Below are 18,562 nucleotides of genomic sequence, written 5' to 3'. Positions count from 1 at the left end.
AGGAGGGAACATTGTGCCGCAAAACAGTGCGAACGCCTTTTAGAAAGTGGATAATCCTCTAAAGAACAAGCAACAATTGGAAATTTTGCTTGTATTGCTGTGTTTTACCATATTAGCAGAGTTAACATTAATCAGAAATACTAAAAGTAACAGAATTCATAGACAGTATATTGTTTCGACTGATCATTCTGATAAAATATGGAGAGGGAAAAAATTTAAAGAAAAAATCTACATTAAAATAAATTCCAAAACAAAGTCTAAAAAAATACACTCCTACTTAATTTGGATCAGTGAAGGTGACACATCAACACCTAGCAATCACATCAGAGAACTCCTCCTGGACTCCTCGAAACTCAAGGACAAAGTAACTGTTCCACTCCCAAAGCTCACCCTTGGCCTGTGCTTTCCTGAGGCAGTGTCGTAGTCATTGCCATTGGTCTTGACGCTGATGGATGAGGAAGGAGTTGAGGCAGAAGACCCACCGAGGCTGCCGGACTTTTTTCTTGAAGTTGTGCTGTGTTTTAAAGTAGCTTTGGCAGCCACTTTGAAAGCATGGGCTGCAGTGCTGCATCTGACTTCCTCAATCGTGTTCCTGGAGGGTTTGAAGAGGATGATGTAGACCTTGTTGAAGAAGATACAGGCTAGCATCCCAAAGCTAGATGCCAGGATAGCAATGACCTCCACAGCTGAAACAAACTTGCCGTAAGTACTGAAGTATGCAGGAATAAAAGAGATCCAAACAATAAAGAATATGAGCATGCTAAAAGTAATGAACTTGGCCTCTGTAAAGTTTTCTGGAAGTTTCCGTGACTTAAATGCAAAGAAGAAACATATGGCTGCCAATATGCACGTGTAGCCAATTAAAAACCCAAGAGCCATCACAGAGCCCTCATTGCATGTGATAAAAATGATCTCATCGATGTCATGATTTTGGTAACTAGAAGGAGGGGCGTTGTAAAGCCAGACCACACATATCATGACTTGGACAAATGTGCACAGAAACACCAGGAGAAACTGCAGATTCAATCCCCACCATTTACGATGGAGACTCGTAGGAATCTTGGCCTCAAATACCAAAAGGACTCTGTTAGTTTTGACAAGGATGCAGGAGATGCAGAGAACAAAACTGACCCCAAAGGCGGGTTGGCGTAAACGGCATGTCCAGTCTTGTGGCTCTCCAATAAAGATGAGAGAGCTGGAGAAGCAACAGATAAGTGAGAAAAGGAGCACATATGATAGTTCTCGGTTTGTGGCCTTCACAATTGGGGTGTTGCGAAATCTGACAAAGACTCCAATCACAAAGGCTGTCAAGACAACACCCAGTACTGCACATATAGCCAGAGCTATCCCAAATGGTTCTGTCCAGGAGAGAAACTCGACTTCCTTGAGGAAACAGAATGTGTGGTTCCCGTTTGACCAGGAGTTATTTGGACACTTGGCACAAACACTGGCATCTGTATAAGAGAAACTGTGTTAAAACTCTATTATTCATCAAGTCTAACATTAGCAGAGAGTGTTTTGCATCTACCTACATACCTTTATGATTACTGTATTCACCATCAGAACACTCTGTGCATTCAAAGCAGCAAGTAGGCATGCTGTCTATGATCCCCTTTCTTGTGCCAGGTTCACAGTCCTCGCTGCAGTTAGAGAATGGCACCTTTAGAAGATAAAATAACAGGAAGGTTAATGAGAGGGGTTGATTTAGATGGGCATTCAAATGTAAAATAGAAATAAAGAAATCCCCCAGTACTAATTTAAAAAGAAGTCTACGTTACAGAAGCGGAAGGCATGGGACTTCACACACACCATCTTACATAACAGAGACTGAAGCAGACACCACCTGACTTATGGATGTGGAAACTATACCATACATGTGAGTCTCAGTGTTTACTCTGTCCTAATGGGTTAAATATAGTGTGATGTTCATTTTATACAATGTGGAAAGGTAACAAATACTGGCCCTGTAAGGTGGGCCATACACTGCATTTCCAGTGGTGGAGAGAAAGGAGGCCAACAGGGGGACTACTTCCCAGATGGCAAAGGCTAAAATGCAAAACTCGGAGCTAAAAAATGGTAATCCACAACCACAGAGGTGACATCTGTATTTAGCTTCACATAAAATCACAACTTTAGTTTTGGTTCACTCTTATTGCTCCGATAGTACTTATGCAGACAGCTGTTTTACCTTAAAAAGTACCATTTATCAGCTGAGACACTGATAAGTCAGAGCCGCGTTCCCTTGTTTTTCCTCAATGACAAGAAATAACAGTGTTTTAATGGATATACAAAAGAGTTTCACTGACCTCTGTGCTATAGCCATTCCAAAGAATCTTTGTCCTGTCAATGAACAGCTTGGCTCCTCTCTTGGCATGCATGTTGTAATATCCAACCTCCTCAAAAACCACAGAGCCATCTTCAGTAGACCTGTGCCAGTTTATAATGGTGTAATTTGCTTCCATATCTGAGTTCTCGTCAAAGCGCATCTTTTCTCCCATGCTGTTGGTGTAGTTCAAATGCCTAAGCTGCTTAAGGACCTGAGAAATAGAAGAACATGCTTTCATGATTCACACATTGGCATATCTAATATTTAACTCCTTTTATTAAACATAAATTAAATACATTGTACCTGCCATGCTTCCATTTTTTTTATATCTGCGCAGGAATTGTTTGCAAAAAGTCCACGTCCAGGTGTGCATGTGAGTATGTCCTGTAGCGCCTGTGCTATGGAATAAACTGCAACATAAACGTTATAGGAGATACGAAGGTGTTTGTAGTCCAGGTATGGTGTTTCAACACTTGCGATGTCCTCCTCACCACTACACAAAGGCCTGAAACTAGTGCTGCCATTCTCACTTTCTTGGAATCTCGGGCTATCTTCTAGATAGCAGTTGAAAGTTTCTTCCCAAAACTCTCTGACAAATTCATTATGACTGTCTTTCTTTGGTTGGACGTGCCGTAAGAACTCTCTAAAGCCAGGTATACGACCTGCCTTTAGAGCAAAACCAATAGTCCCTGCCATAACATCAAGATATTCTGGTTTAGCAACAAGGGAGGAGATTGCCCAAGCTTCACTGGCTAACCAGATCCGATCTGTGATGTTTCTCCTAACCATCTCTTTGATTAGAGGTTCGACATCTGGGCCACTGGCGAACACAACGATTACTTTAGCTGTGGAATTCTCAATCCTGTCAGCCAGAGCTTTGATTTCGTGATCCTCATAGTACTGAGAAATAAGTTCATTTAGATGAATGCAGATGTCTCGCTCTTCCATCTCCTTCTCAAACTTTTCAATCCCTGGACGCCCATACTCATCATCGGAGGCCACAGCAATGACCCAGTTCCACTGAAAGTACTCAATAATGTCTGCCATGGCTGTGGCCTGGTACTCATCTGTAGGAATGGTTCTCATGAAGGACTTGTACTGATTCTTGTTGCTCAGTAGGCGGCTAGACGAGGCATAACTGATCTGAAACAGGAAATTGCTCAGTTAATCTATCAGGTTTTCATTGCATCGTCTTAATTATCTTTAACCACTTTCAAATCATTTATTGAACAAACACGAAAATCATATGTAGACTTAATTTTTATGGATGTAGATAATGAAGTAATGATGTGTTGTTGACATAGCTATTACCCAGCAACTCACCTGAGGGATATAAAATAGACCCAGCAAGTTTGCAACTGCTGTGGAGACAGCAGATCCAGCAGCTCCTACTACTGCAATGGTTGATGGTATGTGATCAGTACAGTTGCAAAACTCATCTAAATTTAAAGAGTCGATCTTATTTTGGGCCACAAAACTTAGGGTGGCTTCCAAGGCTTTTGACACAGTGTTGCAAGTGTCAAAAATCCTGTAGCCCAGCGTGATGTTGGGAAGGAGCGTACTGCTGTTGTTAATCTCTTCAATCGCGAAAATCATGGCCTGGAGCCAACGAAAACCACGGAAATTGAACCTGTGCAAAGAAAAAAGGCATGAGTATGACACACTTGGTTTGCAAAAGGGTTTTTTGTTACCTCAGAGCATAAATTACCTGACACACTGGGTGGATTCTGGCCGGGCTGCAAGGTCTTGATCTTTGGATGCAATGCCGAAGTGTAAGGGGAAAAGACCTCCAAGTAAAATATCACCAGTCATCTGTGCTCTCTGGTGGGGTCCGTACGTTGAAATCACATAACTGGACCCCAGCAGTGTCAAATAATACAGCAGCAGTCTCATCTTTTTTTGTCTTTGATTGGATACGATTGTTTTCTGTGACTTCCCAGGGTGAAGAAAATTTCAATATTAACTTCTCCCATCAATCTGCCTGCTGGGTTGTTTTGTGTTATTCATGTTTATGCTGATGAAGGTCTACCTGTTTGAAACACAGAGATGAACAACTCATTGGTTAGAAATAAGTACCACTGGTGAAATCGTTAGAGTTTTCCATTTTTAATTCAGAAAAACACAGGAATATGCCGAGTGTGTAATACTGACTTAACTCCAATTATTGAGTTCATTTTCCAGCTTAAGCAGGGACAAAATATTGTAATGAGCCATCATGGCCTAAGGCTATATTTCTTGCTTGAGCCAGACCACTCAGATACAGAAGTTTTCTAAGAGTTAGGATTTTTCTTAATGAGCTGACTTCTTTAGTTGTAATTCTAAGAAGAGATAAATTTAAATATTTCACACCTCACTAACAGTGTCATAGTGTTCTTGAAATATCCTAGATGAACTGAAACAAGCACAGGATATACATGAGCCAAGAGAGAAGTCACACTCTAATGACCTTCCTGCAAATGCTATGGCCAGTGAACCCAGTCACCATGGAGAAAAGACATAGCGGCCCTGCTGCAGCTGGTTAATACTGCTGGAAAAATGCTGGGGCAGAGCCGTGATAATGAAGCAACTACAACCCCTAGGAGCCATTGTTTGCCACATTACGGAGAAGAAGAAGAATTTTTATTGCACTAAGGAGAAACAAAAAAAAACACATCAATTTTCTACAATTAGGATTTATTACATCTTGCAGGTAAATGTTAAAAAAAACAAAGTAACTCAGTTAATTCAAAGAACAGTTTTAACTAAACTGTGATTAAAAATCGATTCAAAAGTGTTTTAAAATCAATAAAGCCACTAACCATGGTTTTATTACTAATGATTAAAAACCTAAATCAGAAAGTAGTTATGGGTCTATTGGTTAAAATAATGTCCTGCTTTTTAAACATCCATTTAAAACAACAAAAATATGGCATATAAACTCAAATAAAACTTACCTCCCAAATTCCCGAGTATTACTTAAAGACATGTGAAACAGTCAATCTGCAGCTATTCGCCGATTTTAAGGACTTTTTCCAAAATATCCTGACTGCTGAATGATTTCGCTAGACAATGCTGCTGGCTTCTGAACCTCTTTCTGCAGATGAATCATTAACAAAGAGAAGGATAGGCCATTTCCTTCAGCTAATGAAGTCAGCTCACAGTTCACTCCTCCTGAAAGAAATCACATCTAAAGTGGCAGAGGATAGGTTGGGGCTTAAAATCTATTCTTTTGTCTACGCTATTACAAATGAAAATTAATGTATTTCCTAGTACACAGCCTCATTGTTGGATTAAAAAAGACGAGTTGTGGAGATTGCCTTTCTGTACGGGCTTTGATAAAAATGGTATTTTAAACTGGATTTGGAACAGGATTCTGTGTAATATTATTAATAGTAGTAGTATTACTATTTTTATTATGTAATAACTAAGTGCCTTTTTCACGTTTACATTTTTATTGTATTTCATCTGCATTGTGATTCCATGAACTCCTGGAAGCAATGGATCGTACCCTTATGTTCAACTAATTGTTCTCCAAACAATTAGTTGATTCCCGCTCTGATGAACCAAAAGTCAATTTGTTGCTGAGGAGATGTCTCCAGTGAAAACCATTTCACTTTACAACGTGTTGACTTACCAGGGTCCCAAGGCGACTGTGTGTTCACGAGACATCAGGCACACAGAAGCTCTCCAGAGGTTACAATAAGTCTAATAAGTCTGTTCTAAGTTTCAGTCAACTTCTTTATAGCTAGAGGAAGGTCGTCATACTACATGCAGACCTTGGTATGCTAATCAGCAGGCGTATAAAGTACTGTGAGAACCATTAACAGTAGCATTTGTTAAATGAGGCCAATAATCTTACAGCAAATTAGTGCGTGGTTAATTTGTTCACATATTATTGAAAGAAATGACAATAAATGAGTAAATGTGTTTCTAGATTTGAAGCGAAAATAAATTATAAAGTGAATTAATAAATTCACCAGCACGTCTTTATGACCGAATGTATGAATCAGTAAGAGCAATTCATCATTAAGGTTTCAATAGCTTTTTTATAGCATTCAATTTAATTCAAATGTAAAAACATGTTTAGTATAAGTGTCATCTACGCACAAAAAACAGCTAAAATATTTTTTTTCCCGCTTGCTCCCACCTTTATAAAGTCTTGATATGTGAGTGCTCACACAAATCATTCTGATCCGCTCTTTTTCAGAAATGGCACATAAGTCTGAAATGTAACATAATGTGTAAAAAAATGTTGGGCTGTGAAGAGTTCACGGTGAATGAATTTATTCTCATACACAGTGTGGAGTGGGACAGATCAAAACAGACTCACACAGAGTTTAGCTAGAAAGGTAAGGAATGCCTCTCTTTTTTTATTGATGTGACTTTAATATATCAGCTGTAATCTCAGTTTGTTAGTTTGTGTAATTAGTGTGCATGGCTTATTTTGTAATGACATCTTATCTGAGTCACGGTGAATCATCGGTACGTTATATAAACACTGTAAAATCATAAATTTATTATGATAAAGCACTATGTGCCCTCATTTACTCAGCAAATAGACCATGAAATATACTTGTCAAATTATTGCATGAATAACAAAGTAAAAATTAGTGCTTATAGTTTCTACTGTTCAGTAAAGTTTCTGTATGTGTAGTTGTAGCTTACTGTTGATGGTATGAAATGTGAGCTTGTTCACATGTGAAGTCATATGGTGATTTATACACTAATAATAATAATTATTAAATGCATAAAGGCTTTGAGTGCTCAAGTAGAGCAGAACAGTGCTACGTAAGAACTAGTCCATTTATCATTTACCAACTCGGATTAAATGAACTGTAAAACAAAACAAATTTACTTTGTTTGATCAGATAACAGCATAAAAAATAATTAAAATCTATTCCTTGTTGTATTCACAATTTTCTCACTGCCACTTCTCAAGTTTTGATTTTCTTCTAGTACCCACACAATTAACTGAATAATTCCTAATTATCACAGATGTCCGGTGCAAAGGTGCTGCAGTTTCTGCAGAATATTTCACGTAGAAAACCTCTGGAGCCTGAGGGTGAAGTGTCCAACTTTCGCCGGTGTCTGACTACCCTTGATTTGGTGGCTCTTGGGGTCGGCAGCACACTGGGGGCCGGTGTGTATGTGCTTTCAGGAGAAGTGGCCAGAGCTGTGGCTGGGCCTAGTATCATAATCTCCTTCCTGATAGCAGCAGTGGCCTCCATCTTTGCAGGACTGTGTTATGCTGAATTTGGAGCTCGTGTTCCCAAAACTGGCTCTGCTTATCTCTATAGCTACGTGACTGTGGGTGAGATATGGGCTTTTGTCACGGGCTGGAACCTCCTGCTGTCTTATGTCATAGGTAACAATAAGGCCATTGAATGAATATTAATCCTGGAAAAATCATAGATTAAAATAATATTTGTCAAGTGATTTTAAGTAACACCGGGTACTGTTTGCTAATGGCTTCTGTTGTTAAGGGACATCAAGTGTAGCCAGAGCCTGGAGTGGGACCTTTGATGATCTCATTGGAAATGTCATTGCCAACTCTTTAGGCAAACAGGTTGCAATGGATTTACCTGGATTGGCTCCCTATCCAGACTTCTTTGCAGCAGGTATCATTATGCTCTTGGCAGGTAAGTTTCATATACTAAAAACCTAATTATTTATTAACATAATACAGGTACTCTTAGTTCATTGTAAGTTTAAAAAATGATATAAAAAAAACCCACAAGAGGTTAAAGTGTCCTACATATTTTTGACTAAAGTAAATATTTGACAAATGAGTTTCCACTAGGTTCATTGACATGGTGAAATTAATTCTTATATATTTTTCTTTCTAGGGATTCTTGCATTTGGTGTTAAAGAATCGGCCACTGTAAATAAAGTTTTTACAGCAGTTAACATCCTGGTGTTGCTCTTTGTTATCCTCTCTGGGTTCATAAAGGGGGACATCAACAACTGGTACAGATATGAAGACACCCTTCCAAACCAATCCGAGTATGGCCTCCCCCTGCCCCCGTTATTTTGGCTTCTGCTGTATTTTTCTTTCTTTTTTTTTAGCTGCTTGACTGTTGATCACTGTTTACAGGAACTATACGACCCTGAATAAAACCACCACATATGGCAGCGGAGGATTTTTCCCTTTTGGTTTTGAGGGGACATTAGCAGGAGCAGCCACTTGCTTCTATGCTTTTGTTGGATTTGACTGCATTGCTACAACAGGTAACTTTTAGAATTTGTGTTTCAAAACCCTTTAAGTCCAAAGCCAGTAATTATAATGCACTGCATAAGGAAAGTGAAAATTTGATCACAATGACATCAGAAGATGTTTGTGGCAATTTCAATTGTCCAGAAAAACACAGAGATCTTTGCACACTAGAATATTCTCTACAGCATATACATTTTGTAAAATAGTTTATTTTATAGACATGGTGCTATGTCATAAAAACGCATCTAAAGATTAAATGATGGCATAAACTACACTGGGATAATTTTGTGTTTTTCTTTAGGAGAGGAGGTTCAGAACCCTCAGAAGTCAATCCCACTCGGGATTGTGGCGTCTCTCCTTATCTGCTTCTTGGCTTATTTTGGTGTGTCTGCTACCCTGACTCTTTTGATGCCATACTATTCGCTCAGCGTTCACAGCCCACTGCCTGTGGCCTTTACATACATCGGTTGGGGCCCTGCAAAGTATGCAGTTGCTGTGGGATCACTCTGTGCGCTCTCAACAAGGTATAATGCATGAAGTATCACGTATAAACAAACCTACAATTCTTTATACATTACAATATTCCTTTGGTGACATTTATAGCACATACACCAAAAAAAATCACTGGGATCATTACTAGGAATTAAAACAGGGACACGAGAATAACTGAATTGCTGTTAATGAGCTATGAGCTTTTTTCCGAAGCCTTCTAGGATCAATGTTCCCGATGCCTCGTGTTCTCTTTGCCATGGCCCGGGATGGACTGCTCTTCAGACCTCTCAGTAACATGAGCGACAGACAAAGTCCTGTCATTGCTACACTGGCTTCAGGGGTCGTAGCAGGTATAACTAACTTTAGAAGAGATTATAATATTATTTTTTAAATTGCATCTTTTAATTATTTGATTTTGTTAAGGCCATCAGCTACTACACTGATAAAATGGTTGCAGAATTTATAAACATATTTAATTTCTCCTACTTCTTTGCAGCTATCATGGCTTTATTGTTTGACCTGAAGTCGTTGGTTGACATGATGTCGATTGGAACCCTGTTTGCCTACACACTTGTTGCCATTTGCATTCTCATATTAAGGTACAGATGAGCACAAGTATGCATGTTGGCACTGCACTTGTTACTGCTTATTATTAGTAGAGGTGTTAGCATTTATTATCACTCTGATCCAAAATAATTGCTACAGCACTGGGAAAAAATCAACTTATTTCTTTATATTTTGCACCTAACAAACAAGACTTTCTTGCGTTTTTTTAAAAGTGGTCTTCACCATTAGTTGTCCAGCTTTCTGAAGGTCTTTCAAAGTTTTTCTTTGCACACTGGCTGTTTTCACTCAGTTTTAGTTCAGTCCTTGTACCTGACCATTTTCAGAGGAATGTTTTTTGTTTGTTCAATCACTAACCTATGAATCCTTCAAATATAAAAGGGTTTCTAACTGAAAGGATGATATGGTAATATGTCTAACAGACAAAGCATCAGTTTAAAACTGTATCTTGACGCACTTTGTTCCTAGCAGCCTGGCAGACCCCCCCAACATCTTTGGTTGCTATTTTTTTCCAGTTAATGCCAAAGATAACACAAAGAGCTATTAGCCAGAAATGGGCACATCTTTGTCTTTGACCCAGTATTACAGTCTGCTTGGACTTGTTAGTTATTTCTTTGGAGAAGTATAAGATGATTTATGTATATATGGTTAATGAGTGTATTGTTCTCTTGTGCTTCTGAGTTTGGTTATAGTTCTTGATTTCTCGTTATGTTAGTCACCCCTCGTGTCCTCTCTCTCTCTCTCTCTCTCTCTCTCCTCCCCCCTTGTCTCAGTCATGCCTCTGTGTTTGTTTACCCTTTCCTTGTCTTGGGTTGTATGTCTTGAGTCTGTGTTTCCGTCCCTGTGTTTATGCTTCCTCTCTTATTTTGATCGTCTCCCCTCCTGGGTCAGTTTTGCTCTGTCTTGTTTCCCTGATTTAGTTCAGCTGTGTTCACTTACGTGTTTCATCTCCCTGTTTGCCTCAAGTGTATATTTAAGACCTCAGTTTCTTTAGTTCCTTGTACCAACCACCATCATGCTTTGTCTCCCTCGTGTTTTGTTCGCCTAGTTGATTATTAATTCCATTCTGAGTTTCCAGGTTTTCTAGTTTGTGGCTTTCCTGTAAGTCTTTTTGAGTCCAGTTCTGCCTCTGAATCCTGCATAAAGGTTCAGCATGCCAAACACAACACTACACCACAATCTTGGCATGGCGTCCAGTTTGTCTTTAATAAGTGAAGAAACTGGAAATGTGGAGGACAAAAGAAGACATGGCTTGAAATATTAGCTAATGAACAGTATCTGAAAGTCATGTCCTTAAGACATAGAAAAATATACAAAGAGCCAACACAGGATTTGAGAGATTCATCTGTCCCCTCAGTTGTTCCAGCCACTGGATGATCTCACTGGAATGATGGCTCCCCTTCAAAAGTGATTTTAATGAAGGGAGCAAGGAGTAAATGCTGAGCTTTGCCAAATACCTCAACACAAGACAAGAGCTAGACTAAAAACCAGTGGCAACAGGTCTTATGGAGTGATGTCTGCAGCTAAAACACGGTGGAGACCTTGTCATGTTGTGGGGCTGCATTATAGCCAGTGCTGTTGGAGATCTTGTCCAAACTGAGTGGCAACCAGTGGTGGCTCATTAGTAAAGACTGCTAGGGCTTAACAAAATACAGTGGCTTGCAAAAGTATTCGGCCCCCTTGAACTTTCCCACATTTTGTCACATTACAGCCACAAACATAAATCAATTTTATTGGAATTCCACGTGAAAGACCAATAGAAAGTGGTGTACACGTGAGAAGTGGAACAAAAATCATACATGATTCCAAACATTTTTTACAAATAAATAACTAGGGATGGGTATCATTTAGGTTTTATCCGATACCGGTGCCAAACCGGTACTTTTGAAACGGTGCCGGTGCTTAAACGGTGCTCAAACCGGTGCTTAAAGAATGGAGAACACAAAATTGGTCCAAAAACCTCTCATGTTCAGCTGTTTTTTTGTAAAAAGATAACAATGTTAGCCTTTTCTGCAGCTATAGGGCATATATGGTATCACTCTTGGCTGGAAGCAGTGCTTAAACAATAGAAAAAACACAAACTTTGTCCAAAAACCTCTCATGTTTAACTGTTTTCCACTTTTTCTTTGGTCATTTTAGCCTTTTTGGCCAGGGTGAAGGGAGTATCTGCCATCAAACAAGAAGACAGCCGCATGTAACTACGACGGTGTTTGCTAGTTCACCTTACATGCATTAATGTAATAACATGGTTAGCCTACTCAACGTAAATTATACACGAACAACATTAAGCTACTCACGCAGAGACGAACGGCTGCTGCTGCCATCATCATCATCCGTCATCATTTCTGCTACATTCGCAGGGCTAGGGGCCAGTATCTACTCTTCGGGTTTTTGGGGGATGTTGCTAACTCCGGTTCCGATAACAGGCAACCCACCCGCAGTAGATGTGCTCGGTGTGAGGTCTCGCAGCAAGCTATCAAATACGGCGCATTTTTCGGCTTTAAAAAAAAAAACGCTATGCGTCGCCAGGTGTTTCATCGGATTTGAGGTGTTACCTCCTTTGACAGTATCACAGTATCACCTTAAAGCACTTGTTGCTGTTGAGTTTGCATATTTTGCTGTGAAGTACAGCCAGACTTTTGATCGCTTCGCCTTGGGCGTTTTTAATCTGTAGCTCTGCTCTAAAAGAACGTACGTACCTGGACCCGCCTACTATCCTCGGAAACGTAAAATGATTGGCTAGAATTCAAAGTGTGTGACATATCAGGAAAAACAAGCACCAAAATAAAGCACCAAAATAAAGCACCGAAATAAAGCACCGAAATGTGCGCTGCTTTTCGGTCTGGTTACTACCGTTTATGTCAGAACCGGTGCCATCATGGCACCGGATACCGGTACCCATCCCTATAAATAACTGAAAAGTGGGGTGTGTGTAATTATTCAGCCCCCTTTGGTCTGAGTGCAGTCAGTTGCCCATAGACATTGCCTGATGAGTGCTAATGACTGAATACAGTGCACCTGTGTGTAATCTAATGTCAGTACAAATACAGCTGCTCTGTGACGGCCTCAGAGGTTGTCTAAGAGAATATTGGGAGCAACAACACCATGAAGTCCAAAGAACACACCAGACAGGTCAGGGATAAAGTTATTGAGAAATTTAAAGCAGGCTTAGGCTACAAAAAGATTTTCCAAGCCTTGAACATCCCACGGAGCACTGTTCAAGCGATCATTCAGAAATGGAAGGAGTCTGGCACAACTGTAAATCTACCAAGACAAGGCCGTCCACCTTAACTCACAGGCCGAACAAGGAGAGCGCTGATCAGAAATGCAGCCAAGAGGCCCATGGTGACTCTGGACGAGCTGCAGAGATCTACAGCTCAGGTAGGGGAATCTGTCCATAGGACAACTATTAGTTGTGCAGTGCACAAAGTTGGCCTTTATGAAAGAGTGGCAAGAAGAAAGCCATTGTTAACAGAAAACCATAAGAAGTCCCGTTTGCAGTTTGCCACAAGCCATGTGGGGGAGACAGCAAACATGTGGAAGAAGGTGCTCTGGTCAGATGAGACCAAAATGGAACTTTTTGGCCAAAATGCAAAACGCTATGTGTGGCGGAAAACTAACACTGCACATCACTCTGAACACACCATCCCCACTGTCAAACATGGTGGTGGCAGCATTATGCTCTGGGGGTGCTTCTCTTCAGCAGGGACAGGGAAGCTGGTCAGAGTTGATGGGAAGATGGATGGAGCCAAATACAGGGCAATCTTAGAAGAAAACCTCTTGGAGTCTGCAAAAGACTTGAGACTGGGGCGGAGGTTCACCTTCCAGCAGGACAACGACCCTAAACATAAAGCCAGGGCAAGCAATGGAATGGCTTAAAACAAAACATATCCATGTGTTAGAATGGCCCAGTCAAAGTCCAGATCTAAATCCAATCGAGAATCTGTGGCAAGATCTGAAAACTGCTGTTCACAAACACTGTCCATCTAATCTGACTGAGCTGGAGCTGTTTTGTAAAGAAGAATGGGCAAGGATTTCAGTCTCTAGATGTGCAAAGCTGGTAGAGACAGACACTAAAAGACTGGCAGCTGTAATTGCAGCAAAAGGTGGTTCTACAAAGTATTGACTCAGGGGGCTGAATAATTACGCACACCCCACTTTTCAGTTATTTATTTGTAAAAAATGTTTGGAATCATGTATGATTTTCGTTCCACTTCTCACGTGTACATCACTTTGTGTTGGTCTTTCACGTGGAATTTCAATAAAATTGATTCACGTTTGTGGCTGTAATGTGACAAAATGTGGAAAAGTTCAAGGGGGGCGAATACTTTTGCAAGCCACTGTATAGAGAAATAAGCGGTCACTCAAGACATATGCATAGACAAGGTTGTATATTTGTTATTGAAAGAAGCTTACCTTTTATGAGTGGTTACGAAGAACCTGTGATAAGAGATGGAATTAAGTTGTTTATACAAATGAATTAATATTATTACTGCCTTCTACGATGCTTACAGTATACCTAATAATATGTTTAGATACACAGGTCAGTCACAAAATGGCTCAACAACCTCAAAATATTGACTATGATACGGTCATATTACTGTCATAAAATGTGTGAGTACGCTAGATAGGGAAATAACAATGCACAATAATGAGCGTAATGAAATTAAACAGATGAATGACTCAGGGTTTGCTTGTTTGAAGAGTTTATGAAGACATCAGGTTTTCTTTACTTTAATCAGTCGCTTATAATTACAAAAGATCATGTAATGAAGTGCTGTTGACTTGATGTGTGTTGTTCAGACATTAAAAATAGACTCCAGGATGTGAACAAGAAGAAAAAAAAAAAAACAGGAATATAATAATTTGGTGCTTTACGAGAATATTATAAGTAGAAATAACTAAAAACCTTAAATGTTTTCACATTTTTTTAAAATTATATTTCCTTAATTTTACAGGTATCAAACTGACCTCAGTGATGATTCTAGTCTAAGCAAAGCAGAACCTTTTACCATTGGAGGGATATTATGTCCTCCATACCAAGCCACTACAAGGACATCAAAAAATGTGTCCCTTTTAACTTTTGTTATTAGTGAGTCATCATCTTTCTGTTGTACTGTACTTTTTATTGATTTAATTTTTGATTAATAGAACTCAAACGTATTGATTCTCCTCAGTCTTTTTAGCAGTTGTTCTCAGCGTCTTCGTATCTGAGGCTGTAGATTACCTGCAAGCCCTGGAGTGGTGGAGCATACTTTGTCTTTCTGTGATCGTAGCAATGATTTTTCTAATCATCCTCATCGTCTGGAGGCAACCGCAGAATACAGCAGAAGCTGCTTTCATGGTATGAAAGAAAGACAGTGAAGACTGATTAATGAAAGCATAGAAATAGAAACAGAAATTTAGCCAACCTGTATTATCATTACATGTTTATTTATTTTTTAAGCTCTAAAGTTCTGAATTTTGGGGGGTTTGGTTTTTTTTTTTTCCTTTAATATCTTTTAACAATGCTTCTCCTCTTTTATATCCCCAGGTTCCTTTTGTCCCATTACTTCCTATTTTTAGTACCTTTGTCAATGTCCATCTAATGGCTCAGCTTGGATCAGACACTTGGATCCGCTATACAGTGTGGATGGGAGTAGGTATGTGCAGCACATTTCTGTTACAAAATACATAAAAAAAATTATACATGTGCAAAAATATCTCTTTTTATATGTGTGACCGCTATGTTTCTTTTAAAATTTTGAACAGGTTTGATCATCTACTTTTGTTATGGTGTTCGCCACAGTGTGCAGAAACAAAGGCTTGAAAATTCACACGATCGAGTCAGTATTCACAGCATCGCTGCTGCTATGGAACAAAGCACGAAACCTGGACAAGACGTAACTGGATAAATACATAGTGTATTTAATGACATAAATTTTAAAAAGAATACCTGATTTGCATAAATCTCACAATGGTGATTGTCTCAGGAATTCACAAACTTTTATTTGGCAGCATCCAGCAATGCAAGGCTTTATGCAATACTCTGCTTTTATATTACTGTTTTGTATAAGTATTAATTAAAGGAAAGAATGAGGAAGGATTCAGCAAGTATTTCAAGTATAATCACAGTTATTAGTATTACATAACAAAAAAAAAAACCCCAAAACATTTAGCTTATATATTAAATGGTAGAAAATCTAAAGAAATTTGGATTTTGTGAACAACAGAGTTGAAGATGACAATGTTTTTAGTAGAAGCGACCAGAATGGACAGAAGGACAGCTCAGGTTGAGCCATTTGGACACAAAGTCAGAGAGCCAAGATGGCCTGGACATGTGCAGAAGAGGGATGGTGGATACACTGGACAAAAGATGTTGAAGATGGAACTTCCAGGGAGGAGGAAAAAAGGAAGACCACAGAGAGGGTTCATGGAAGGTTCATGTAGTGAAATAGGAGGACAGAAATGTATGCTAGGGACAGGGTGAGATGGAGGCAGATGATCCCCTATGCTGAGCCCTAAAGGGGGATTTTGTGATCATCCTGTCACAGTTGTTCAAAAGGAATTGTACTCACGATGCCCATTTCTTTTATGTGACAGAGTCATATTACTCACAATTCCTTCATGTTTAAATGCAATTCAACTCTTTTATTTTTCTGTACAGAATACATTGTAATGGCATGGGTTTAGTTTGTTTGCCTTGTACTTAACTGCCAATATAGCCAATACTGTGTTATTAAATGGACTTTAAAGTAATAATTTTCTATTGCCGTAAACATTTGATATGCATGAAATTAAAAAGGCATTATAAGTTTTGAATGAGATACTCTGCACTTTATGACTCCTGTCTCCCTATTTTCAGTTTTAGTTTTTTCTTTCTTACATACCTTCCCTATGACAACCTTTGTAAACATGCCCATACACAGCCATGCTGCCTCCACGCTATGATCAAATGCCACATTTACTTACAGCACGTGATATGAGAGGAACCAATGAAATGTGTGCTTTGTTTAAGCAGGGACCGTTTTTAAAAAATGCTCTCGATCAAAACATAATCAGGGTGTCTGTAGTGAAAGGCAAAAGAAGCCGTCCTCAAAAAAGAAAAATTCCACCTGCTACTCTGGAGGAGTTGTCACCACTATTGGATACACTGCTGGAACACAGTAAAGCTGTGGGTTTGTCAGGAACTGAGAAATATCACACTAAATACACTGTATATTCACCTACATTACCCCAGTCTCTGGCATTTTTACACAACAAAGGCACACAGTTCCTTGGCCTTACAGATCTACAGCTGCACTGTGTAAAGTGTCTAAATGCTGCAACAGTGACTGAAGAGCAGGCAGAAGCTACTGAAGGACACACAAGACTTCAGCACAAGAAGTTGGTTTCGATGGTGTGCAGGAAGAATCACAGCTTCGGTGATGCACGCTGTATTTGTCACAAGTTTGGAAACACCAGGCCAAAGTGTTGTTAATTGTGTGAGCTACCCTGAAAACTGTCTGTTACACAAACAAGATGGGGAGTGGAGCATGAAGAGGACACATGAAAGGCCTACACCCAAAAAATTTCAGCACATCACTACAAACTGCAGGTTCGTTTATGCAGTTTTATTGCGAACACAATTTTTCCTGAACTTGGAGCAACTCACAATGTGTGACTGTTGTGGGGAGGGGTGCCTGGAGATTAAGTGTCCTTTTAAATACACAACGGACAGCATTAAGCAGGCATTGGATGCACAGGATAAAGACTTCTGCCTGGAGTCAGCTGCAAATGGACTTCACTTAAAGAGGGCGCACCCCTACTACTCACAGGTGCAAACGCAAATCTTTGTCACCAGCTCCAACCACTGTGACCTCGTTGCATGGACTCAAAGAGACATGGCTGTGGTACGCATCTTCCCTGATGTAGATTTCTGGGAACCACGTTTGAAGAGAGCACAAGAGTTAAAAAAAAAAAAAGAAAAAAAAAAGTGTGCCTTCCAGAACTGGTGGGAAAATATTTCTCCAAGCATAGTTCTGTTCTGAATGCCCCATAACTTTTTATTTAGGGGGTCTAGATTGATGCCTGAAGTGCATTGCCATGCAAATAATTTTCATTTACTGAATATGTACTTACTAAGTACCACTGTTTAAAAGTTGAATAAAGAAACAAACAAATTTTTGCCTGTTATTAAAACCACTTTATAGAACATCAAATCAGTTACAATGTAGAATCAATGTCGTTTATGGTTTACAACTGACAAATTTTTTTACATAAAATAATGACAGCATTTACATAATAACACTCACTAACATTCTGTAAATTTACTGTATCTTTTGAAAAATTATAACTACATATACACAGCACAAGACTTTTAATAGTACTTAAGAGCAAGTTTCATTTCCCCTTGGTTTTACTACCACAATGGGGCACATGTTCACCAAAACACAGCAAACCTTCACTATCTTATCCTGAAGGGCCTCCTCTTCACCCTCACATTAAAGAAGTAATCTGATTGGCATGGTGGTATGCAGCATTTTATACCTGTTGCGTAAACTACCTACAACTCGCTCGACATGAATTATTAGGTGGGCAATAGCTCTTGTATCTTCAGTGTCCTTGGCATCAAGTTGACAGAAGCCTTTTGTAAACGCGGGGATCTTAACCTCTGCACACAAAGATGCTGGACAGGAAGATCAAATGTAAGGCGGAAGAGTGAGTAAAAGCATTTGGAAATGCCACGGTTTCTTTGATGCTGGCAGGAAAGCTTTTACATTGTTGAATAAGGAGAGTAAAATAGCAAAACAAGGTATTCCAGTATAATATTTTACTTTTTTGGTGTCATCCTTTAAAACATTTTTCATTCAGCTGTCTTTTTCAACTGTGATTCAAGCGTTCTGTTCTCCTCCAACAGCTGGTTTATTTCTGCTCTGTTCACAGCACACACAATCCATCGGCTGTCTTTTAGCTTCTGCGTCTCTCTCTGTCCGATCTCCATTTTCTACATTTGCTGCTACTACCTC

General features: G+C 39.4%; 2 protein-coding genes across 3 annotated transcripts; one reads left to right on the top strand and one right to left on the bottom strand.

Moving 5' to 3' along the window:
• Nucleotides 1-277: 277 nt before the first annotated feature.
• Nucleotides 278-4,580, bottom strand: casr (calcium-sensing receptor). Of its 2 annotated transcripts, none has more exons than XM_040032542.1 (6): nucleotides 4,035-4,580; nucleotides 3,650-3,956; nucleotides 2,630-3,469; nucleotides 2,307-2,537; nucleotides 1,537-1,693; nucleotides 278-1,454 (listed from the first exon to the last, which is right to left on the bottom strand). In XM_040032542.1, exons 1-6 carry the CDS (start codon nucleotides 4,217-4,219, stop codon nucleotides 319-321), a joined length of 2,856 nt encoding a protein of 951 aa, XP_039888476.1. In that variant the 5' UTR covers nucleotides 4,220-4,580; the 3' UTR covers nucleotides 278-318. The 2 variants fall into 2 exon arrangements, with proteins under 2 accessions (XP_039888476.1, XP_039888475.1); XM_040032541.1 differs by having other exon boundaries at nucleotides 1,537-1,660.
• Nucleotides 4,581-7,276: 2,696 nt separating this feature from the next.
• zgc:175280 (cationic amino acid transporter 2 family protein) lies at nucleotides 7,277-16,463 on the top strand. The gene is made up of 10 exons (XM_040032650.1): nucleotides 7,277-7,670; nucleotides 7,789-7,944; nucleotides 8,152-8,308; nucleotides 8,400-8,533; nucleotides 8,821-9,043; nucleotides 9,225-9,361; nucleotides 9,508-9,618; nucleotides 14,753-14,919; nucleotides 15,109-15,217; nucleotides 15,327-16,463. Exons 1-10 carry the CDS (start codon nucleotides 7,301-7,303, stop codon nucleotides 15,467-15,469), a joined length of 1,707 nt encoding a protein of 568 aa, XP_039888584.1. The 5' UTR covers nucleotides 7,277-7,300; the 3' UTR covers nucleotides 15,470-16,463.
• The last annotated feature ends 2,099 nt before the right edge of the window (nucleotides 16,464-18,562 follow it).

This window comes from Simochromis diagramma, unplaced genomic scaffold (assembly GCF_900408965.1).
Source record: "Simochromis diagramma unplaced genomic scaffold, fSimDia1.1 OVJJ01000216.1, whole genome shotgun sequence".
NCBI classification, from domain to species: domain Eukaryota; kingdom Metazoa; phylum Chordata; class Actinopteri; order Cichliformes; family Cichlidae; genus Simochromis; species Simochromis diagramma.
Note: the sequence above shows the minus strand (reverse complement) of the source record. Positions and strands in the feature narration are given on the sequence as shown.

What these genes read in the sequence shown, in the direction of transcription:
- casr (XM_040032542.1), bottom strand. Translation starts at nt 4,219, where the DNA reads ATGAGACTGCTGCTGTATTATTTGACACTGCTGGGGTCCAGTTATGTG. An exon ending in GAATCCACCCAGTGTGTCAG is followed by an intron (nt 3,957 to 4,034) that starts GTAATTTATGCT and finishes TTCTTTGCACAG; the next exon opens with GTTCAATTTCCGTGGTTTTC. An exon ending in TGAATACAGTAATCATAAAG is followed by an intron (nt 1,455 to 1,536) that starts GTATGTAGGTAG and finishes TCTCTTATACAG; the next exon opens with ATGCCAGTGTTTGTGCCAAG.
- zgc:175280 (XM_040032650.1), top strand. Translation starts at nt 7,301, where the DNA reads ATGTCCGGTGCAAAGGTGCTGCAGTTTCTGCAGAATATTTCACGTAGA. An exon ending in TATCATTATGCTCTTGGCAG is followed by an intron (nt 7,945 to 8,151) that starts GTAAGTTTCATA and finishes TTTTCTTTCTAG; the next exon opens with GGATTCTTGCATTTGGTGTT. An exon ending in CTCTGTGCGCTCTCAACAAG is followed by an intron (nt 9,044 to 9,224) that starts GTATAATGCATG and finishes TTTTTTCCGAAG; the next exon opens with CCTTCTAGGATCAATGTTCC.